Genomic DNA, 16,710 nt, shown 5'->3' with positions numbered 1-16,710 from the left:
GGTTAGAGTCCTGGCTGCTCCTCTTCAGATCCAGCTCTCTGCTATGGCCTGGGAAAGCAGCAGAAGATGGCCCAAGTGCTTGGGCCCCTGCACCCACGTGGGAGACCCGGAAGAATCTCCTGGCTCCTGGTTTCAGACAGGCCCAGCTCCAGCCATTGTGGCTATCTGGGGAGTGAACCTGCAGATGGAAGACCTCTCTCTCTGTCTTTCCCTCTCTCTGTCTCTAACCCTACCTCTCAAATAAATAAAGAAAACCTTATTTTTTAAAAAAAAGAAATATAAAGATACAAAGAAGGGCCAGTGTTGTGGCGCGATGGGTTAAGCCACTGCCTGAGACTCCAGCACCCCACGTGAGCACCCACTCAAGTCCCAGCTGCTCCACTTCTGACCCAGCCCCTGCTAATGCACCTGGGAAAGCAGCTCCAGGTGGTCCAAGTATTCCAACTCCTGCATCTACGTGGGAGACCCAGAAGGAGTTCCAGGCTCCTGGCTTCAGCCTGGCCCAGCCATGTCAGGGTGGTCACCCGGGGAGTCAATCAGAGGATGGGAGAGCTCTGTCTCTCCCTCTGTCTGTAATTCTGCCTTTCAGATAAACACATATATCCGTTTTAAAAAGGCACAGAGGCAGAAAGGAAAGGGGGAAAGCGGAAAGCAGGCGGCGTGGCTACAATCGCATCAGACGCAGGTTTACGGAGCGTTCTTCAGGCGAAGAGGCTTCATGCTCCAGCTGTTCGTCCTGCTGTTCGAGACGCCAGGTAAGATTCTGCATCCCACGCTGGAGGTCCGGGACTCCATCCAGCTGCCTGCTGGCCTGCGCCCGGGCCGGCGACAGGTGGTAGCTCAAGTAACCGAGTCCCTGCCATGCACGTGGGAAACGCGGATTCAGTTCCCCGCTCCCAGCTTCAGCCTGCCCGGCCCCGACTGTTGCAGACAAATCATCTAAGTAAATCAGCGGATGGAGCTCACTCGCTCGCTCTCGCTTGATCTCTCTCATAGACATTTTCCTCTATATCCTTTTTTAAACTTTTTTTAGATTTATTTATTTATTGGAAAGGCAGACTGATAAGGAGAGAGAGAGAGAGAGAGAGAGAGAGATCTTCCATCTGCTGGTTCACTCCCCAAACAGCCACAATGGCAGGGCTGGTCCAGGCTGATACCAGCTTCCCCAGGCAGCTTATCAGGGAACTGGATCAGAAGCAGAACAGCCAGGACTCAAACCAGTGCTCAGATATGGGATGCTGGCATCGCAAGCAGCGACTTAACCCACTGTGCTGCAACGCCGGCCTCCCTACGTCCACATTTTACTAAGCAGAAGTATCTCATAATGATAAAACATAATCATAAACATCGATCACCAGCACTAGAATTTGAAAAGAACTCAAAGGAGAAATGCACAACCCACACCCTGTGGAGACGCCACAGCCCTCTCTCTGTAACCAGACCAAGGGGACCAGAAGTCACCAAGGCCACAGAAGACCTGAACACCATGGCCAGCCACCCCGCTGTCAGCGCTATGTGTAGAACAGTCCATCTAGCAATGCAGCCCCCGATATTTTCAAACACGTATGGAATGGCCATGAAGGAAGCCCATAGGCTGGCTCTTAAACCAAGTTGCAATCAATTTCAAAAGCGCTGAAAACCCACAGGGCGCATTCTCCAAGCACAACAGAATTAAATTAGAAACGGCTCAACAATGAGTTATCTGGAAAAGCCTCCGTACTTGGAAAGCAACACAGGCAGAATGGCTTCCTCGCTCCCTGTGCCAGCCTCAGAGCCAGAGCAGACACCATCTGGGACAAACGAACGGGTGACCGTCTCTTGGGAAGGAGCGGTGGGCACCTGCCCAGCCCCCAGCCCCTTGTGGGAGGGGCCCCAAGAGGCAGGAAGCTCGGGGCTCATCCTCAGCCACCCCAGTGGCAGATCATCTGCGGGGAGGGGGTCTGTGCACCGTGGGAGAGAAGCCAGAAAACTCCCTACCCCTCTCCCCTTGGCAGCCCGCCAGCCCCACCTCATTCAAAATGAACCTGGCGACCCTGCCAGACCACCTGCCCGCCTCACCCCAGGGAGGGAGCACAGGGTTTCAGGCCACACGGGCCCTGGACCCCATCATGGACCCTGACCATCCCTGCAGGCGGAATCCTGAGCCGACCCTGGGACCCCTGCCCCCACGGGTGCATGCCCCGTGGGACCCCTTTCCCTTTCAGGTGAGTGGAGCTGTGGAGGGCGGTGGGAGCAGGGCGGGGAGGATGAGGGACCGGGTCCATCCCCAAGGGCGAGAGTCCGAGCTGCCCGGGGAAGGGCCCAGCAGCAGGGACGGACCAGCAAGGAGACGCGACTGCAGCCTCCAACTGCAGGGAGCCAAATTCTGCCGACCGCCTCGGCACACCCTCCATGCCACCCCGCCAACACCGTGCCACAGCCTCGGAGACCCGCAGACTCCTCAAGCTAACAAGCAGCTGTTGTTTGAAGCCCCCGGATGTGCAAGGATGCACAAGAGACCCCCTCCGTGGACACCATTTCTGGGGTGTGTCACAGCCCCCCCAGCAGGGGGAGGGGAGGGCACTCTGCCCCCTTCTAGTTCCTGGGGGGGGTCTCCATGGGGAGTAGGAGGAGCCTTAAGGTATTTTTCAGTAATCCACCTCTTCTTTCCCCATGTCTGGGTGGGCTTCTCGCAGAAGGGAGTGGCCAGCACCTTCCTGCTGCGATTACAGTCACCCCAGAGGCGCCCTTGCTCCCACCTGAGTGCAAGGACCAAGCATCTGGGGCGGGGGCCACTTGGTCAAATGAAGCCAGTTGTTTCTCGGGTCCCAGGAAGGATCTGCAAGTTTGCCCTAGAGGAGCTGCTGTCTCTCTCCAACAATCTGAAACGCTGTTAGAGGAAGAACCACTCCACCTACTCCTGCGGCTGAACATGCGCCAGGCACTGTGCCACGCATCCCAGCCCATTGTACAGATGAGGAAACCAAGGTCCAGAGAGAGGCTCTTTGCCCATCACAGCACCGAGGCACAAAGACAAGATCCTGACGCGCACGGTCTGGCCAGGGCCCAGGTGCTGGAATGAGACGCCGCACTGCAGAAATTCTCCTGCGTCTACTCCCCTCAGCCCCCCACCCACCTGACTGTTTTGGGCCCAGGTCCCCAGAAGTCTGCACAAAAAATCCACAGTACTGGGACCAGCACTGTGGTGCAGTGAGTTAGCCCACCACCTGTAGTGCCGGCATTCCATATGGGCACCGGTTCGAGACCTGGCTGCTCCACTTCCGATCCAGCTCTCTCTGTGGCCTGGGAGAGCAGTAGAAGATGGTCCAAGTCCTTGGGCCCCTGCCCCCACGTGGGAGACCTGGAAGAATCTCCTGGCTCCTGGTTTTGGCATGGCCCAGCCCTGGCTGTTGCAGCTGTTTGAGGAGTGAACCAACAGACGGAAGATCTGTCTCTGCCTCTCTCTCTAACTCTGCCTTTCAAATAAATTAAATAAATATTGTTTTTTAAAAATCTGCAGCGCTTACATAATTCCAAATAAGCATTCTGTGTAATAAAACGCATGCGTGTATCCAGAGAAACTCTTTTCTTCACGCAACAAATGTTTAATGAGCATCTATTAGGCACCAGGCTTTGTTCTTGAAGCCCAAGAGACGAGGAGAAAAAACATTAAACAAAAAAAAAGGCCATGCTGATGGAGCCACCATTCGGAAGGGGGAGACAGACAGACAGACAATAAACAATCAAGAAAGTAAGACACCTGGTGTTGCCACTAAGGGACAAGATCCACAGGAAGCAGACAGAATCAGTGAGGCCAGAGCGGCTGCGAGGAGACGCGGACAAGCGTAAGGCGTCCTACAAGGCCTGGAGGAGCTGCAGGCACCCCCTGGTGGGAGAGCACCCAGAGAGACTAGCTGAAAAGAGCAGGAGGCAGGGGCACGCTCGGGGCGTGGAGGGAGCTGCAAGGAGGGAGTGCAGGCAAGACTGGGAGATTCCGGACCTGGACCCAAAAGCTCGAGCCACGTGCCGGTACGGTGAGCCTTACGGTGCCTGAATCACTTCTCAATCTTTTTATTTATTTATTTATTTATTGACAGGCAGAGTTAGACAGTGAGAGAGAGAGACAGAGATAAAGGTCTTCCTTCCGTTGGTTCACCCCCCCGCCAAGTGGCCGCCAGGAGCCAGGTGCCTCCTCCCGGTCTCCCATGCAGGTGCAGGGCCCAAACACTTGGGCCATCCTCCACTGCCTTCCTGGGACACAGCAGAGAGCTGGACTGGAAGAGGAGCAACCGGGACAGAATCCGGCGCCCCAACCAGGACTAGAACCCGGGGTGCCGGCGCCGCAGGTAGAGGATTAGCCTAGTGAGCCGCAGTGCCAGCCCTCACTTCTCAATCTTTAAAGCCAAATGAGAGGACAGGAGACGGAGACGGGCATCTGGCCCAGGGGCCAGGCTGGAACGTGGGATGCCCACGGCCCACATCGGAGTTCCGGGTTCAAGCCCCAGCTCCTCTGTGTCTGATCCACCCTTCTGTGGGTGCAGTCTTGGGAGGCTCAGTGATGGCTCAGATGGTTCAGTCCCTGCCACCCACATGGGAGGTGGGGATGAAGTTCTAGGCCCCTGGCCCAGCTGTGGCAGACTGGGGAGTGAACCAGCGGATGGAAGCATTCTCCTCTCTCACGCTCGCTCTCTCCTCTGCCTTTCGATCAATAAACTGTTTTTCTAAGGGGGGCTAGGATGAGAGCAGCCACAGAGCCAGACCTGGCAGGATGCTCTAGGCACCCCAAAGCCTTGACCTTCACTCTGAGTGAACAGAAGCAGCTCGGGCTCCAGCTGGGCCCTCGGGGCCCGTGGAGGACCCCTCAGGGCATGTGGAGGACAGAACGTAGGAGGCGAGGTGACAGCAGAGGGGCCTGGGTGCTCCCGGCCCTGTCCAGCTGGGTCGTAGGGCCACTTCCTCACCTGCCAGGTGGGCCCGAACACTCACCTGCGCAGCAAGAGCTGCTGGGACTGGCTGTGCGGGAGGGCGGAGTCCCAGGTCCCATCACGCAGTTTGTAATCTTGCAAATTAGCTTCCTGAACAGAAAACAAGGGGCGCCTCCCTCTGCCACAGGAAGCAGGGGCCCATCTCACACCATCGCAGCCACACCCTGGCCAGAAACAGGGCCCCACAGCCTCTCTGGGTGTGGTCAGCCCCGCTGAACCTCTCCAGGAGCCTGTCCTGGCCATACAGTGACAGTACCCACAGGGAAGCTAAGACCCAGACAGGGGACAGAACCAGCTCGTGGGGGCACTCAGTCCACAGGAGGCAGGCAGGGGATCAGCCTGGGGGGAGGGGAACATGTGGCCACTCCCTCCTGGGGGCAGGAGGCAGCTGTGCGGTCCTAGCTTTCCAACCAGCAACTGGACCATTCCACACCCCTGCTGGCAACCTGGGGCTCCTCCCACCATCAGGAGTAAAGTCCCCACCACTCACTGTGCACAGGAGACCAGCACAGCCTCACCCCCACTAACCACACCAACCTCAGCTCCCCTGCTGCCCGCTCCAGCCACCTTGGTCCTCAAACAAGCCAAGCACGGCCCTGCCCCGGGGCCTTTGCACATGCTGCTCCTGCTGCCTGGAACGCACTCCTACACTCCTCTCACGCCTTTCGTGGCCGACTCCTTCTCCCCTCAGGACTCAGCAGAGCACCCCCCTCCCACAGGGGTCTGCCTTGACCACCTCACCTGGAGGGGATGCCTCCACCCCTGCCACCTGGAGCAGGTCACTCAGTCTCTCTGGGCCCTCGTCTCCCCGTGTCAGGACAGCTGTTCCCCGCCGAGGTCGCGGCAAGGGCCCGAGAGGTCCTGAGCACGCAGCACTTGGCTGAGAACGGACACACACCAAGGCCTCGGCAAACATCACTGAGCTGACGGCTCTGGTCACTTCCACGTGATCTTCCTGCACCGTCTGAAGATCTGATGATGGCAAGGACCTTGTCCATCTGTTCCAGCCACGTGCCGGCAGAGCACGCAATGCTTGGCCCACAGCAGGTGCCCAATGTCCACTTTTAAGTGAGTTTTTTTTTAAGTGACACGTGCTTTTTATTAAAGGAGTCATTTATTTACTTATTTGACAGGCAGAGTGAACAAGAGAGGGAGGGAAAGGTTGGGGGAGGGGTGCTCTTCCATTCTCGGGTTCACTCCCCAGATGCCCACAACAGCCAGGGCTGGGCCAGGCACGAGCCAGGAGCCAGGAGCTCCATGGGGTCTCTGCCTTCACAGGTGCATGAGCAGGAAGCCAGAGAGGAAGCGGAGCAGCCAGGACTCGAACCAGAGCTCTGGTATGGGATGCTGGTGGCACAGGTGGCGGCGGAACCCTACCGTCCATCACTGGGTGAGTGAGTGAGTGAGTGAATGAATAGAAGTTTCCCCGGCCCGCTGCTCGCTCTGAGCCCATCCGTGCTCCTCACGGAAGCCGCCCACCCTCGCTAGCAACAGGGAAGAGCACGACCACTGGTCCTGGTGGCCGATGGTCCCGCCTCCCCCAGTCTGCTATAGCCTGCCCTCGGCCAGGATCGAGGGGTCATGTGCAGGTCCCACCCTGGGAAAGGAGGCAGGCAGGTGAACAGAGACTGAGTGTCCAAACGGCGACAACAGAGGGGCGGGCAGACTCCTCGTGGTCCTGCAGGAGCTCAGAAAAATAAACCGAAAAACCCACGCAGGGCCGCAGGGCCCAGGGCTCCTCTGCTTCTGCCACGGACAACCGCCCACACTTCGTGAAGCGACCCCGCAGGGCTACGACCCTCCCCGTCCCAGCTCTAAGAGACCAAGGACACGCCGAAGGTCACACGGGGCAGGGCTGGAATCTGAACCCAGGCCACTGAGGTCTAGGGTCTGTGCTCTTAACCATGACCCGTGTGTGTGCGTGTCTGTGTGTTTGTGCGTGCGTGTGTGTGTGTGTGTGTGTGTGAGAGAGAGAGAGAGAGAGAGAGAGAGAGAGAGAGAGGAAGAGAGAGAAAGAAACCCCAGCCACACAACCATGTGAAAAGAGTAAACCCTATCATGCTAATTCCACGCACGCACACACCTGGATTCCCTGTGCTACTCCGTGCTATGCCCCAAGGCTGAGAGAGAGACCAATCCCCCAACACAAGAGCGTTCAGGGTGGAGGTCACGGTGGGGATCTGCCCCATGTCGGCTGCTAGCGCCCAAAACACCTTTTTGGGGGGACTTTTGATCAGGCTGAGACACAGGTCCCCAGAGAGGGCCGTGGACCACCCGAGCCCTCACTGCATGGCCCCCTGGCAACATTAAGACCCCATGATGCCCCTGGCTCGCCTGCACCCTCCGTGTCTCCTAAACTCCGGGCACGATGGGCTCTAACTGTGCCCTGGCCCCGGGAACGAAGCTAGTGGGACCTGGCACGCTGGCTCCAGGCTCAGCCCGGCTCCCACCACGCCTCCGGCCACAGAGCCTGTGTCTGTTGGAAGAAATGAAAAAAGTCACAAAAATCCGAGCGGCCAGGTGGTCCGAAGGCCAGCAGGCCCCTTGCTGAGGCGACAGGGATCTGTGCCTGAGGGCACGGCCCCCAGGTCTGCAGCTCCCTGCTTGAAGTCGGGACACTGTCCAAAAGCCAGGGACCTGGGCCTCCATGGTGCTTCCGGCTTCCGAAAGTGATGGATAAACCCAGCAGAATCATGAATGGGCCCCCAGGGTGTTCATGGAAGAACAGCTCATTCAAATGCCCACTGCGTCCCCTCATCCCCTAGGGCCGACCTTCTTCTGAGGACGAGGGTCCCCTCTGCCTTGATGATGGCTGCGTTCTCACAGCCTAGAAGGCTGCCTGGAGCATACAGCAGGTGCTCAGTAACACCCGCACCCTGGGAAAGCCGGCTACCGGACTGCACCCGGAGCTCCGTCACCACGCACAAGGCAGGGCCACGTCAGCCTGCGGACGCTTAGGCTTTGATCCTCACAAGGCTTCCGCCAACTTCCCGATGATGCTCGGCCTGGCACCAGGGGGCCCATCCCAGGCCCCCCGCATCCTCAAGTGCAGGAACTTGGGGCCTTTTGGCTTCATTCTCGCCTACCCGCACAGCCTGGAGGCCTCACGGAGGCGGCATTGGCCCGGGAGCACAGCACTGCTCAGAGCCGCTCGGGGGCGTGGTAACGGTTAAGGCCAAGCAGCCCCGCTCGCCGGGTCCCAGGGGCAGCTCTGGCAGGCCGCGCCATCTCGGGACACAGCCTGCCCTCTCGCTGTCTCTGTTCCATCTGGAAACTGGGAGGCACAGGCACACCTGCCGCTTCCGAGTGCATACACAGAGCGGGCTTCACACAGGGCCTGCACTGTGCGTTAGCAAACGTGACTACAGCCGCACTTATCCAACAGCCATGCTGCACATGCAGTTCTCTCTGTTGGTGGGTTCTTTTAAAGACTGATTGATTTGCAAGTCAGACAGAGAGACCGTCCATCCCCTGGGTCACTCCCCAGATGCCCGCCACAGCCAGGTCTGGGCCAGAAACTTGGCATTCTCCCCTGTGGGTACAGGGGCCCAGGCACGTGGGCCATCTTCTGCTGCCTTCCCAGGTGCACCAGCAGGGAGCTGAGTCGGAGGCAGAGCAGCAGGGACTCACATCGGCTCTCCGATAGGAATGCTGGTGTCGCCAAGGGGCGGCTTAACCCGCTGTGCCACAGCCCCGGCCCCTGGCATCGTCTGTTCCTACAGCCACACGTGCGCGTATCTTCCTACGGAAGGGGTGCCCAGGCAGCACTTGCTGCACCCTTTTCCTTGCTTGTATTCCCGCTGGTTCTCCGCCAGATACACACCCGGCAGCCTGCTCTGCGAGCTCCCGGCCCCGTGCTGTCTGCTCGTTTTCCAAAAGCAGAACTGTGCTACGTGTGCTTGCTAACGTCACCAGCTCGGTCACTCTGTCTCAATGGCTTCGGAATCCAAACTGTGCTCCCAACCCCCAGCACCCTGGCACGCCTCCCTGGAGTGAGACCGGGAGTCCAGAATCTCTTTTAAAAAAGAAAAGAAAAGAAAGAAATCATCACAGCCAATGCTGTGACAGTCCGCTAAGCCTCCACCTGTAGCACCGGCATCCCATATGGGCGCTGGTTCTAGTCCCGGCTGCTCCACTTCCAATCCAGCTCTCTGCTATGGCCTGGGAAAGCAGTGGAAGATGGCCCAAGTCCTAGGGCCCCTGCACCCACGTGGGAGACCTGGAAGAAGCTCCTGGCTCTTGGCTTTGGATTGGCTCAGCTCTGGCCATTGCAGCCAGTTGGGAAGTGAACCAGTGGATAGAAGACCTCTCTCTCTGTCTCTCCCTCTGTCTGTCTGTAACTCTACCTCTCAAATAAATAAATAAGAGGACTTATTAAAAAAAAAAAAAAGGAAAAGAAACCATCGTCATGGCACAAAAGCACAGTTCTGGCGAGCAGCGCCCCAATGAGAAGGGGAACTTGGGTCTCCTCCCATCTGGGTGTTCTTGACGCACGATTCTCTCCCCAGAGACACTGCCCCCCGCCCGGGACAGAGCGCTCTGGCTGCTGGGAGTCACAGGGCTTTGTCCTCAGCCTCAGGGGCTGTGGCTGGATTCCCTACCCAAGGGTCTCTCTGCTCACTCAGACGAGGCCTTCCTCTCTGTCCACCACCCATTACATGGGTTCTGAACCAACCCAACCAAGAGGCAGGTGGCCCAGGGCTCGCGTGGCCTCCTCCTTAAGGAGGGGGTCTCTGAACCCCCAAAAGGCAGTCTTCTCTGCCTCCTCCCCCTCCCCATGGCCACACCCCGAGCACCTACGACGTGGCTGGCACCGTCCTGGGAGCTTCAGCCTCAGGCTCGTCCACGCTTCCTGACGCGGCAGCACTACACCCATTGCACAGATAGGAAAGAGCAGGCAGGGGAGCTGCCCAGGGTCACCGCCATCGCCGGCGAGTAAGGCCAAGCCGTGACCACCAGCCCCACACCGCCTCCGCCCATGAACAGACAGCAGCATGGAGGAAGACCCCGGTGGCCTGACCACACCGCTCACCGCGGCCCGGCCCGCTCTGGGTGATGGGGAACAGCAGTTGCGGAGGGGAAGTAACAGGAGGAAGCACGGGTGAAGGTCAAGGGTCACAGAGCCAGGGTTCCAAGTCCTGTGCCACATGCCCGGCCCCTAGTTTGGACGGCCAGAGGCAGCCTGGGAGATACGGGTTCTGGGGTCAGTGCAGCTGACATGATCCGTCCGAGGGGTGATGCCAGCGCCCATCACCGTGGAAACCACGGGAGAGGCACTTCGACGGCAGGAGGACAGGCGTCACCACCGCCCGGCCCTGCCCGGCCCTCCCAGCACCGCTCTCCACACCGCGACCTCTAAACGTGGAGACCCACGAAGCCAGGCGGCCCTGGCCACCGGGCACCACAGCCTCGGCACTGTCACTGGAGACCGATGCAGCAACACATGGGAGAGCCTTCGACACACACAAAGCACCCCTCACGGAGCCCCTGGAGACCAGATGGGGAGGTTCTGGAGCAACCCAACGCCCCAGGCCTGGAACAGATGAAAACCACTGGTTCCTGTGGCCGGAGCTTACAGAATCAAAAGGAAACCTACTCAGAGCCCTATCCTCTTTTCTGCCCTCACTTCCTCCAGGCAGCCCTCCCTGAACACCCCTGCTCCCTGGAAGCTGGAACCCCACACTACAATGATCACATAACAGTAATTAACAATGGCTAGTCTTTCTACACCTACTGCTTGCCAGGCACTGTTCCGAATGCTTTGTATCAATGAAAAGGGCTCTCTGATCCTCTTTAAAAGCTTACTAACTAAGGTCTATTACCTCCCCTCACTTCCCAGGTGAGGACGGCAAGGCTCAGGAAGGTAAAGCCGAGTGGGCAAGGCCCCAAGTCCAAGGACCAGGCCCAGGCTGTCCGGCTCCAGGGCCCAGCCTGCAGCTAGCGCTGCGTTTCTAACAGACTGTCCCCTCCGTGGGAGAGGACCCCAGCCCACCCCAGCGGTCCAGCTCCCAGCAAGGGCCAGACCCGTCTCTGCCCACGCAATGAACGGCAGCAAGGGATTCCCGTGCGTTCTTGGAGCCAGGAGGCTGGGGGAAATCCCTGAGCTAGTACAAGCCTGGAGAGAGAGGGTGGGAAGATGGAGGAGAATCAGAACCTGCCGGCGGCCGGGGAGAAGCCACGGTAATAAGTGGTTCCTGAAGCTCTAAGCCCCAGGTTTAAAAAAAAAAAAAAAAAAAAAAGGCAACATGAAAAGGCCTTGGGGCTACTCCTTCCGGGGCAGGGGGCAAGAGGACTCCTGCGGCTCCAGGGGAGGTCCAGCTGCTCAGGTTACACAGCCAGTCCCTTCTGGCACCAGCGTGGGGACACACCAAAGACACGGCAGGCAGGAAGCACGGGCGGACCTCCCGGAGTGCACAGGTGGCGAAACCCAGGTGGACGCAGCGGCAAGGTCCCTACGAGACCCGTGTCACCGTGGACTCGGCTCACAGCCACTCCCTCCCCATCAGCAACAAAAACTCACCCAACTCGGCAGACTCAAAGCACCCAGGGCACCGTGGGAGAAGAGACATTTTTTTGTCTTATTTCTTTAATAAGAATGGTTGACACTAATCAATTTCCATTATCCTGGTTTCCTCTCCCCGCCTTGACACGTGGAGCCGAAACTGGTTCACCCCAGCACCGCCCAGGGCCCAGGGTGTGGGGAAGACAGGGCTGGACACCCCCCCCCCCCGTTAATATAAAAATCGCCCGTGTTTCCTGTTTCTTCTGCGGCCGAAGAGGAGCAGGTTGTGGCTGGGCAGGGGAGCGAGGGGCTCCCCGAGGGTCCCCCACTGCTCAGAGCCACGGGGCTCTCTGCACCCAAGGCCAGCGGATGCTTTTGTAAACTGAGAGGGGAAGCGCCACGAAAGACAGCCAGCCCGGCCTTATTCTCCCAGGCTGTTGTCAAAGGGTCGCTGGGCCAAACGGTTTTCAAAGCCTCTGCATGCGCCCCTCCCCCTCCACACACACACCTCATTTCACAGGGTGAAGGGCTCTGGAGTTGGAACCCGGCCCTCACCCAGCCGAGGGGAGCCCCGCGAGGCGGACCCCAGCGGGCCCCTCTGTCCCGCGGAACCTGCGCGCTCCAGGGTATGGCCCTGGCACCAGCCCTCCCTGCACCAGGATTAAGACTTCCCGGGAGCAAAGAAGGGAAGTAAAGGAGGAGGCAGCAGGAGGCACGAAGATGAAAGCGGCCGCCGTCTCTAACTTCCACCCCAGACCCGCCTACCCCACCCCCACCCCATCCCCTCCCCCGGCCACTTTTCTCACTTCCCAGGAGAGAGAGGAGCGGCCCCCTTCCTCCCTCTCGCAGAATTAAGAGAACCACAGCTCCCCGCCGGCGGTGCAGGCACGGCCTGGGGCTGCCCAGTTCCCCGCCCAGCAGCCGCACCTGGCCAGCGGCGCGCCCCTGGGCGAGTTACTGCGCCTCTCAGCGCGGAACCCCTGCGCCCTGCAGACCAGAAAACGCGCCTCCACCCCGCGGTCCACACCTGCTAAGGGCGCACGCCCGGCGCCCCGCACACGGTTGCTGTTTCACAAAGGCCGAGGCGGTGGTTTTGCGACTTGGAGATGGGGGGGGGTCTACACCTCCCCCCCAGTCTGAGTCGGAAACCCGGGCTCAGGCGCCGGCGTGTGCGCGGCGGGTGGGCGGGCTGCGGGGTCCCACCTTGGGGCTCTGCCCATCCCGGGCCCGGCTCTGCTGGGCGCGGAAAGGCGCCGGGAGCCGGGGCTCGCAGGCTCTGCGCCCCCCACCCCCAGGAGCCGGCGATGGTGCACCGGGCGGCCAAGGCGCCAGCGGCAAAAAGACGCAGCAGCGAAAGCCCCGGGCGCCCGGGTCCCGGAGCCCCCGCCTCGCGGATGTAACTAATTTTAAAACTATTTGAAAGGCGGGGAGGGGAAGAAAAAGACAAAAGGGCAGCAGCGCGCAGTGGGGGTGAGGGGGGCGAGGACCGGAGACCCACGGCCAGGAGGCGACGACGCAACTCCGAAGGAGCCCGGGGCGCCCCCGTTCCCTGCGCGCCCGGCGGGGCGCCCCCGGGGGCGGCTCCCCAGACGCCCCCCACCCCGAGAGGGCCAGCGGCCACAGGTTGTGGGGGGCGCCCTGCGCTGGGGGGCGAGCTGCCCCGCGCGCCCCGGCCACACTCACCGACTGCAGGAAGCGCAAGGTGCCCACGTAGTCCCGCTCGGTGCCCAAGATCTCGTTGAGGACGCACAGGCGGAGGCGCAGCTGGCGCTCGGACTCCCTGGCGGCCGCGCACGGGCCGGGGCCGGAGCTGGGCGCAGCGGCGCCAGGGCCCCTGGAGTCCTGGTGGGCACCATCCCCGGCTCCATCGCCGCTGGGCTCGCTGCCGCCGAGCGCCTCCATGCTAGCGCGGCCGCGCGACGCCGGCTCCTTCCCCCCGCGCGGAGGTCGCGCCGAACCGCGGCGACTCAGGCGTCCAGGCGCCCCATCCCGGACGGGGCGCGCCGGCAGCCGGGCGCAGCAGCTGGCCCGGCGGAGCTGCGGCGGGCGGGACTGGGGGCGGGTACCGGGGCCGGGGGCGGAGGCAGCGCGCGGAGGCTGGGCGCGGGGCGAAGGGGGCCGGCCCTCGGGGCTCCCAGACGGCGGGGCCCGCTGCCGCCAAGGGAGCGTCTGCCAAGTGCCACGCCGCGCTCGGCCGCAGAGGCGCTCGGCGCGCGCACCAGGCGCCCCGGGAGGCGCGGCGGCGCTCGGCGCGTTCGCGCGGGGGTGTCCCGGGAGCTCGGGCCGGACCCCCTCCGGAGGGCCCGAGGGAAGCCACGCGCGCGCGCGCCCGCGCTCCCAGTCGGCGCCGGGACGCGTGGCGGCCCCCCCCCACCCGCCGCCGCGGGCTATGCCACTCCCACCCGGCACACGCGACACCCGCCGCGCGCAGCCACACGCACGCAGACTGGCCGCCCCGCCGCGCGCGCCCCCGGAAGGCAGCGGGGCGGCCGTGGCCCGCGCGGTGCCGCCGCCGCCGCGGGACTCCGGGGCCCACGGGTGCCCCCGGGCGCTGCCGCGACCTTGAGAAGGAGTGTGCGTGGCTGGCGCAAGCTCTCTCCAGTTCCCCTTTCCTGAGTCTTTCTCCTTTTTCCCTGTGTTTTAGAACTTGCCCCGTGACCCTGAGCTCTGTTGTGGCGTTCCCAGGGGAAGCGTGACCTGCTGCGGGGCCGCTTAGCCCGCGGCCAGTGCCCATCCCCCACCACCCAGGACAGGGCCTTGGGAGCCCCCGCCTCCGGGCCTCCAGTCCGGCTGATCTGTGTGGCCTTGGGCCTGGAACGGCTGGGCAGATGTCCTCACGTGCCTTCGAGCACGGGGCTGGAAGGTGAGATTCAAATCCCAGCTCCCTTGCTCCCTGGGAGAACTCCAGCTGGTTTCCTTGCCCTCAGACCCTCGGTGCAATGGGCCTACTAGCGGAGCCGACTCCTGGGTCGATGGAAAGTCCTTGGAACAGCGCCCTGCGCCTTATTTATTGCTTTTGCATGTGTGAAATGCCCCCCTGGCCTGGCCCCTGTCGGCACTGGGTTGGACTGTCTGCGCGATGGATTTCCTGACTCACCAACATCCCCCTCCCGGCTGGAATCCCCTCTTGGGCAGGAGCGATTGCTCTCCCAGGGACTTCTGGGTAAAGACTGCAGGTGCCTGCTGGGCTGTGGCTTCTGCCCTCCCAGCTCTCTCAGCCCGGTGCCGTTGGGGGTCACAGGCAAGGTGGGGTTTGACCTGGGTCTCAAGGGGACCTCCTGGGCAGGGTACAAAAGAAGTGACCCTGTCAGACTGGGGGGTGGAGTGGGTCCTTCCGTCGAGGTCCCTTGGGAGGCTCTGCCCGGTGAGCTCTGGCTGGACACGGCGCCGCCCTGAGTCTCGGCTGCTTGTTTTGAAGTTAATCCTGGGGCAAGCATTTGGCTTGGGAGTTACGTCACCACTCCAGACGTCTGCATCCCACGTCAGAGGGCCTGGCTCAAGTCCAGGCTGCTCCATTTCGGATCCAACTTCCTGTTGATGCACCCCCTGGGACGCAGCAGGTGGCGGTTCAAGTCCTACGTCCGTGTCAGCTACATGGGAGACCCAGATGGAGTTCCAGGTTCCTGGCTTTGGCCCCGGGCTGGCCCCCGCTGTGTGAGGACTTTAGGGGAGTGAACCAGTGGATCTCATACCTGTCTCTCTGCCTTTCAAATGAAACAAAAATAAATAAGTGAAGATGTCTTTTTAAATAAAGCAACCCAGAGGCCGGTGCTGTGGCACAGTAGGTTAATCCTCCACCTGCGGTGCCGACATCCCATATGGGTGTCAGTTCTAGTCCCGGCTGCTCCTCTTCTGATCCAGCTTTCTGCTATGGCCTGGGAAAGCAGTGGAGGATGGCTCAAGTGCTTGGGCCCCTGCACCCACATGGGAGACCAGGAAGAAGCTCCCACCTCCTGTCTTTGGATCAGCGCAGCTCTGGCCGTTGGAGCCAATTGGGGAGCGAACCAGCAATCCGGTGTGCCAAATGGGGAGGGCGTCAAAGGGGCACCGTGACCGCGGAAGGAAACGGGCTTGCATTTGTGTCCAGCGCCAAATCCAGGTGACTTTGGCCAAATCACTTCCCTTCTCTGAGCCTCAGTCGTCTAACCTGTAGCAATGGGCGTCTTTGTGAGAGCAAGCCTAATGCACACTTGGGGGTCAGATCATTCTTCATGGGGGGCCGTCCTGTGGACTGCAGGGTATGGAGCAGCATCCGGCACCGCGAAATGCCAGCAGCACCCCTGCCCAACTGCAAGAACCGAGAAACATCTCCAGACCTTGCTGAATGCCCCCCACCCAGAGCCAGGAGTGCCCCCGGTTGAGAGCCGCTGATAGACGTAAAGTACCTGAGGGCTGGCACACAGTAGGTGCGCAGCAAATGATGATCAGGGAAGAATTGGATCCCACACACACACAGGTCCCCACGCTTCCCCCAGGAACGGGCACACAGCGCAGAAAGACTCAAATGCTGTGCGTTTCTGAACCGAGCCCACGCAGCCCACTCCCTCGCTCCCTCAGATCCCTCTGAGACATCCCCCCCCTTGCCGGTCTCCAGGGAGGATGGCACTGAGACAGGAGGGGACTGCGAGCCCCCTGCCTAGGCTCTCGGTGCCTCTGCCTCATCTGTGACCTGGGGAGCTGACACCAGGGTCTCGGTGGCCGCAGGATTCCTGAGTGCCTCCTGGACAGTGCGTGGAGCTCATGGGTGGGCAGCGCTCGGTGAATGAAACCTCTTGTTCATTGAAGTCCCTGCACCAGGAGCTGACGTCACAAGTATGCTGCAGCTGCAAGAGGGGCTCAGGATGCAAGGCCCGGGTCTATCGGGCAACAAGGCCCCGAGGCTTGTTCAAGGAATCAAAGCACCTGGGACCCTCCCTTCCTCTCTCAAGGTTTGGGGCCTCACAGTCACAAGACAGCTGCTGAGTCAACACCATCACCTCATACAGCAACTCCAAAGTGGGAAAGAAAAGGACAAAGTGGACTGTCTTCTCTCCCTGTTTCTGTATGGTCCTGAACAGGTCCTGAGTAGGCTGCCGTTGACTTTGCATAGCCGTGCTTCATTCCCCGGGGACACAGCTGTCTGAACAACTTGAGGTTCTGATTTCGGGAGAGAGGGGAGGGGGCCAGCACCGTGGCACAGTGGGTTAAAGCCCTGGCCTGCAGCCCCAGCATCCCATATGGGCGCTGGTTTTAGTCCCGGCTGCT

The 16,710-nt window shown here is 60.9% G+C and overlaps 1 protein-coding gene across 1 annotated transcript in view; it reads right to left on the bottom strand.

Annotated features, from left to right (window-relative positions):
• The window catches only part of PREX1 (phosphatidylinositol-3,4,5-trisphosphate dependent Rac exchange factor 1), a 161,587-nt gene extending 148,065 nt beyond the window's left edge, over positions 1–13,522 (bottom strand). Inside the window, exon 1 of the mRNA XM_070051408.1 lies at positions 13,150–13,522. Coding sequence (XP_069907509.1) covers positions 13,150–13,368 — 219 coding nt within the window. The 5' untranslated portion in view covers positions 13,369–13,522. The remainder of the gene's footprint in view (positions 1–13,149) is intronic.
• Between the last annotated feature and the right edge of the window lie 3,188 nt (positions 13,523–16,710).

This window comes from Oryctolagus cuniculus, chromosome 11 (assembly GCF_964237555.1).
Source record: "Oryctolagus cuniculus chromosome 11, mOryCun1.1, whole genome shotgun sequence".
Lineage (NCBI taxonomy): Eukaryota > Metazoa > Chordata > Mammalia > Lagomorpha > Leporidae > Oryctolagus > Oryctolagus cuniculus.
This window is presented reverse-complemented; position numbering and strand designations above follow the sequence as displayed.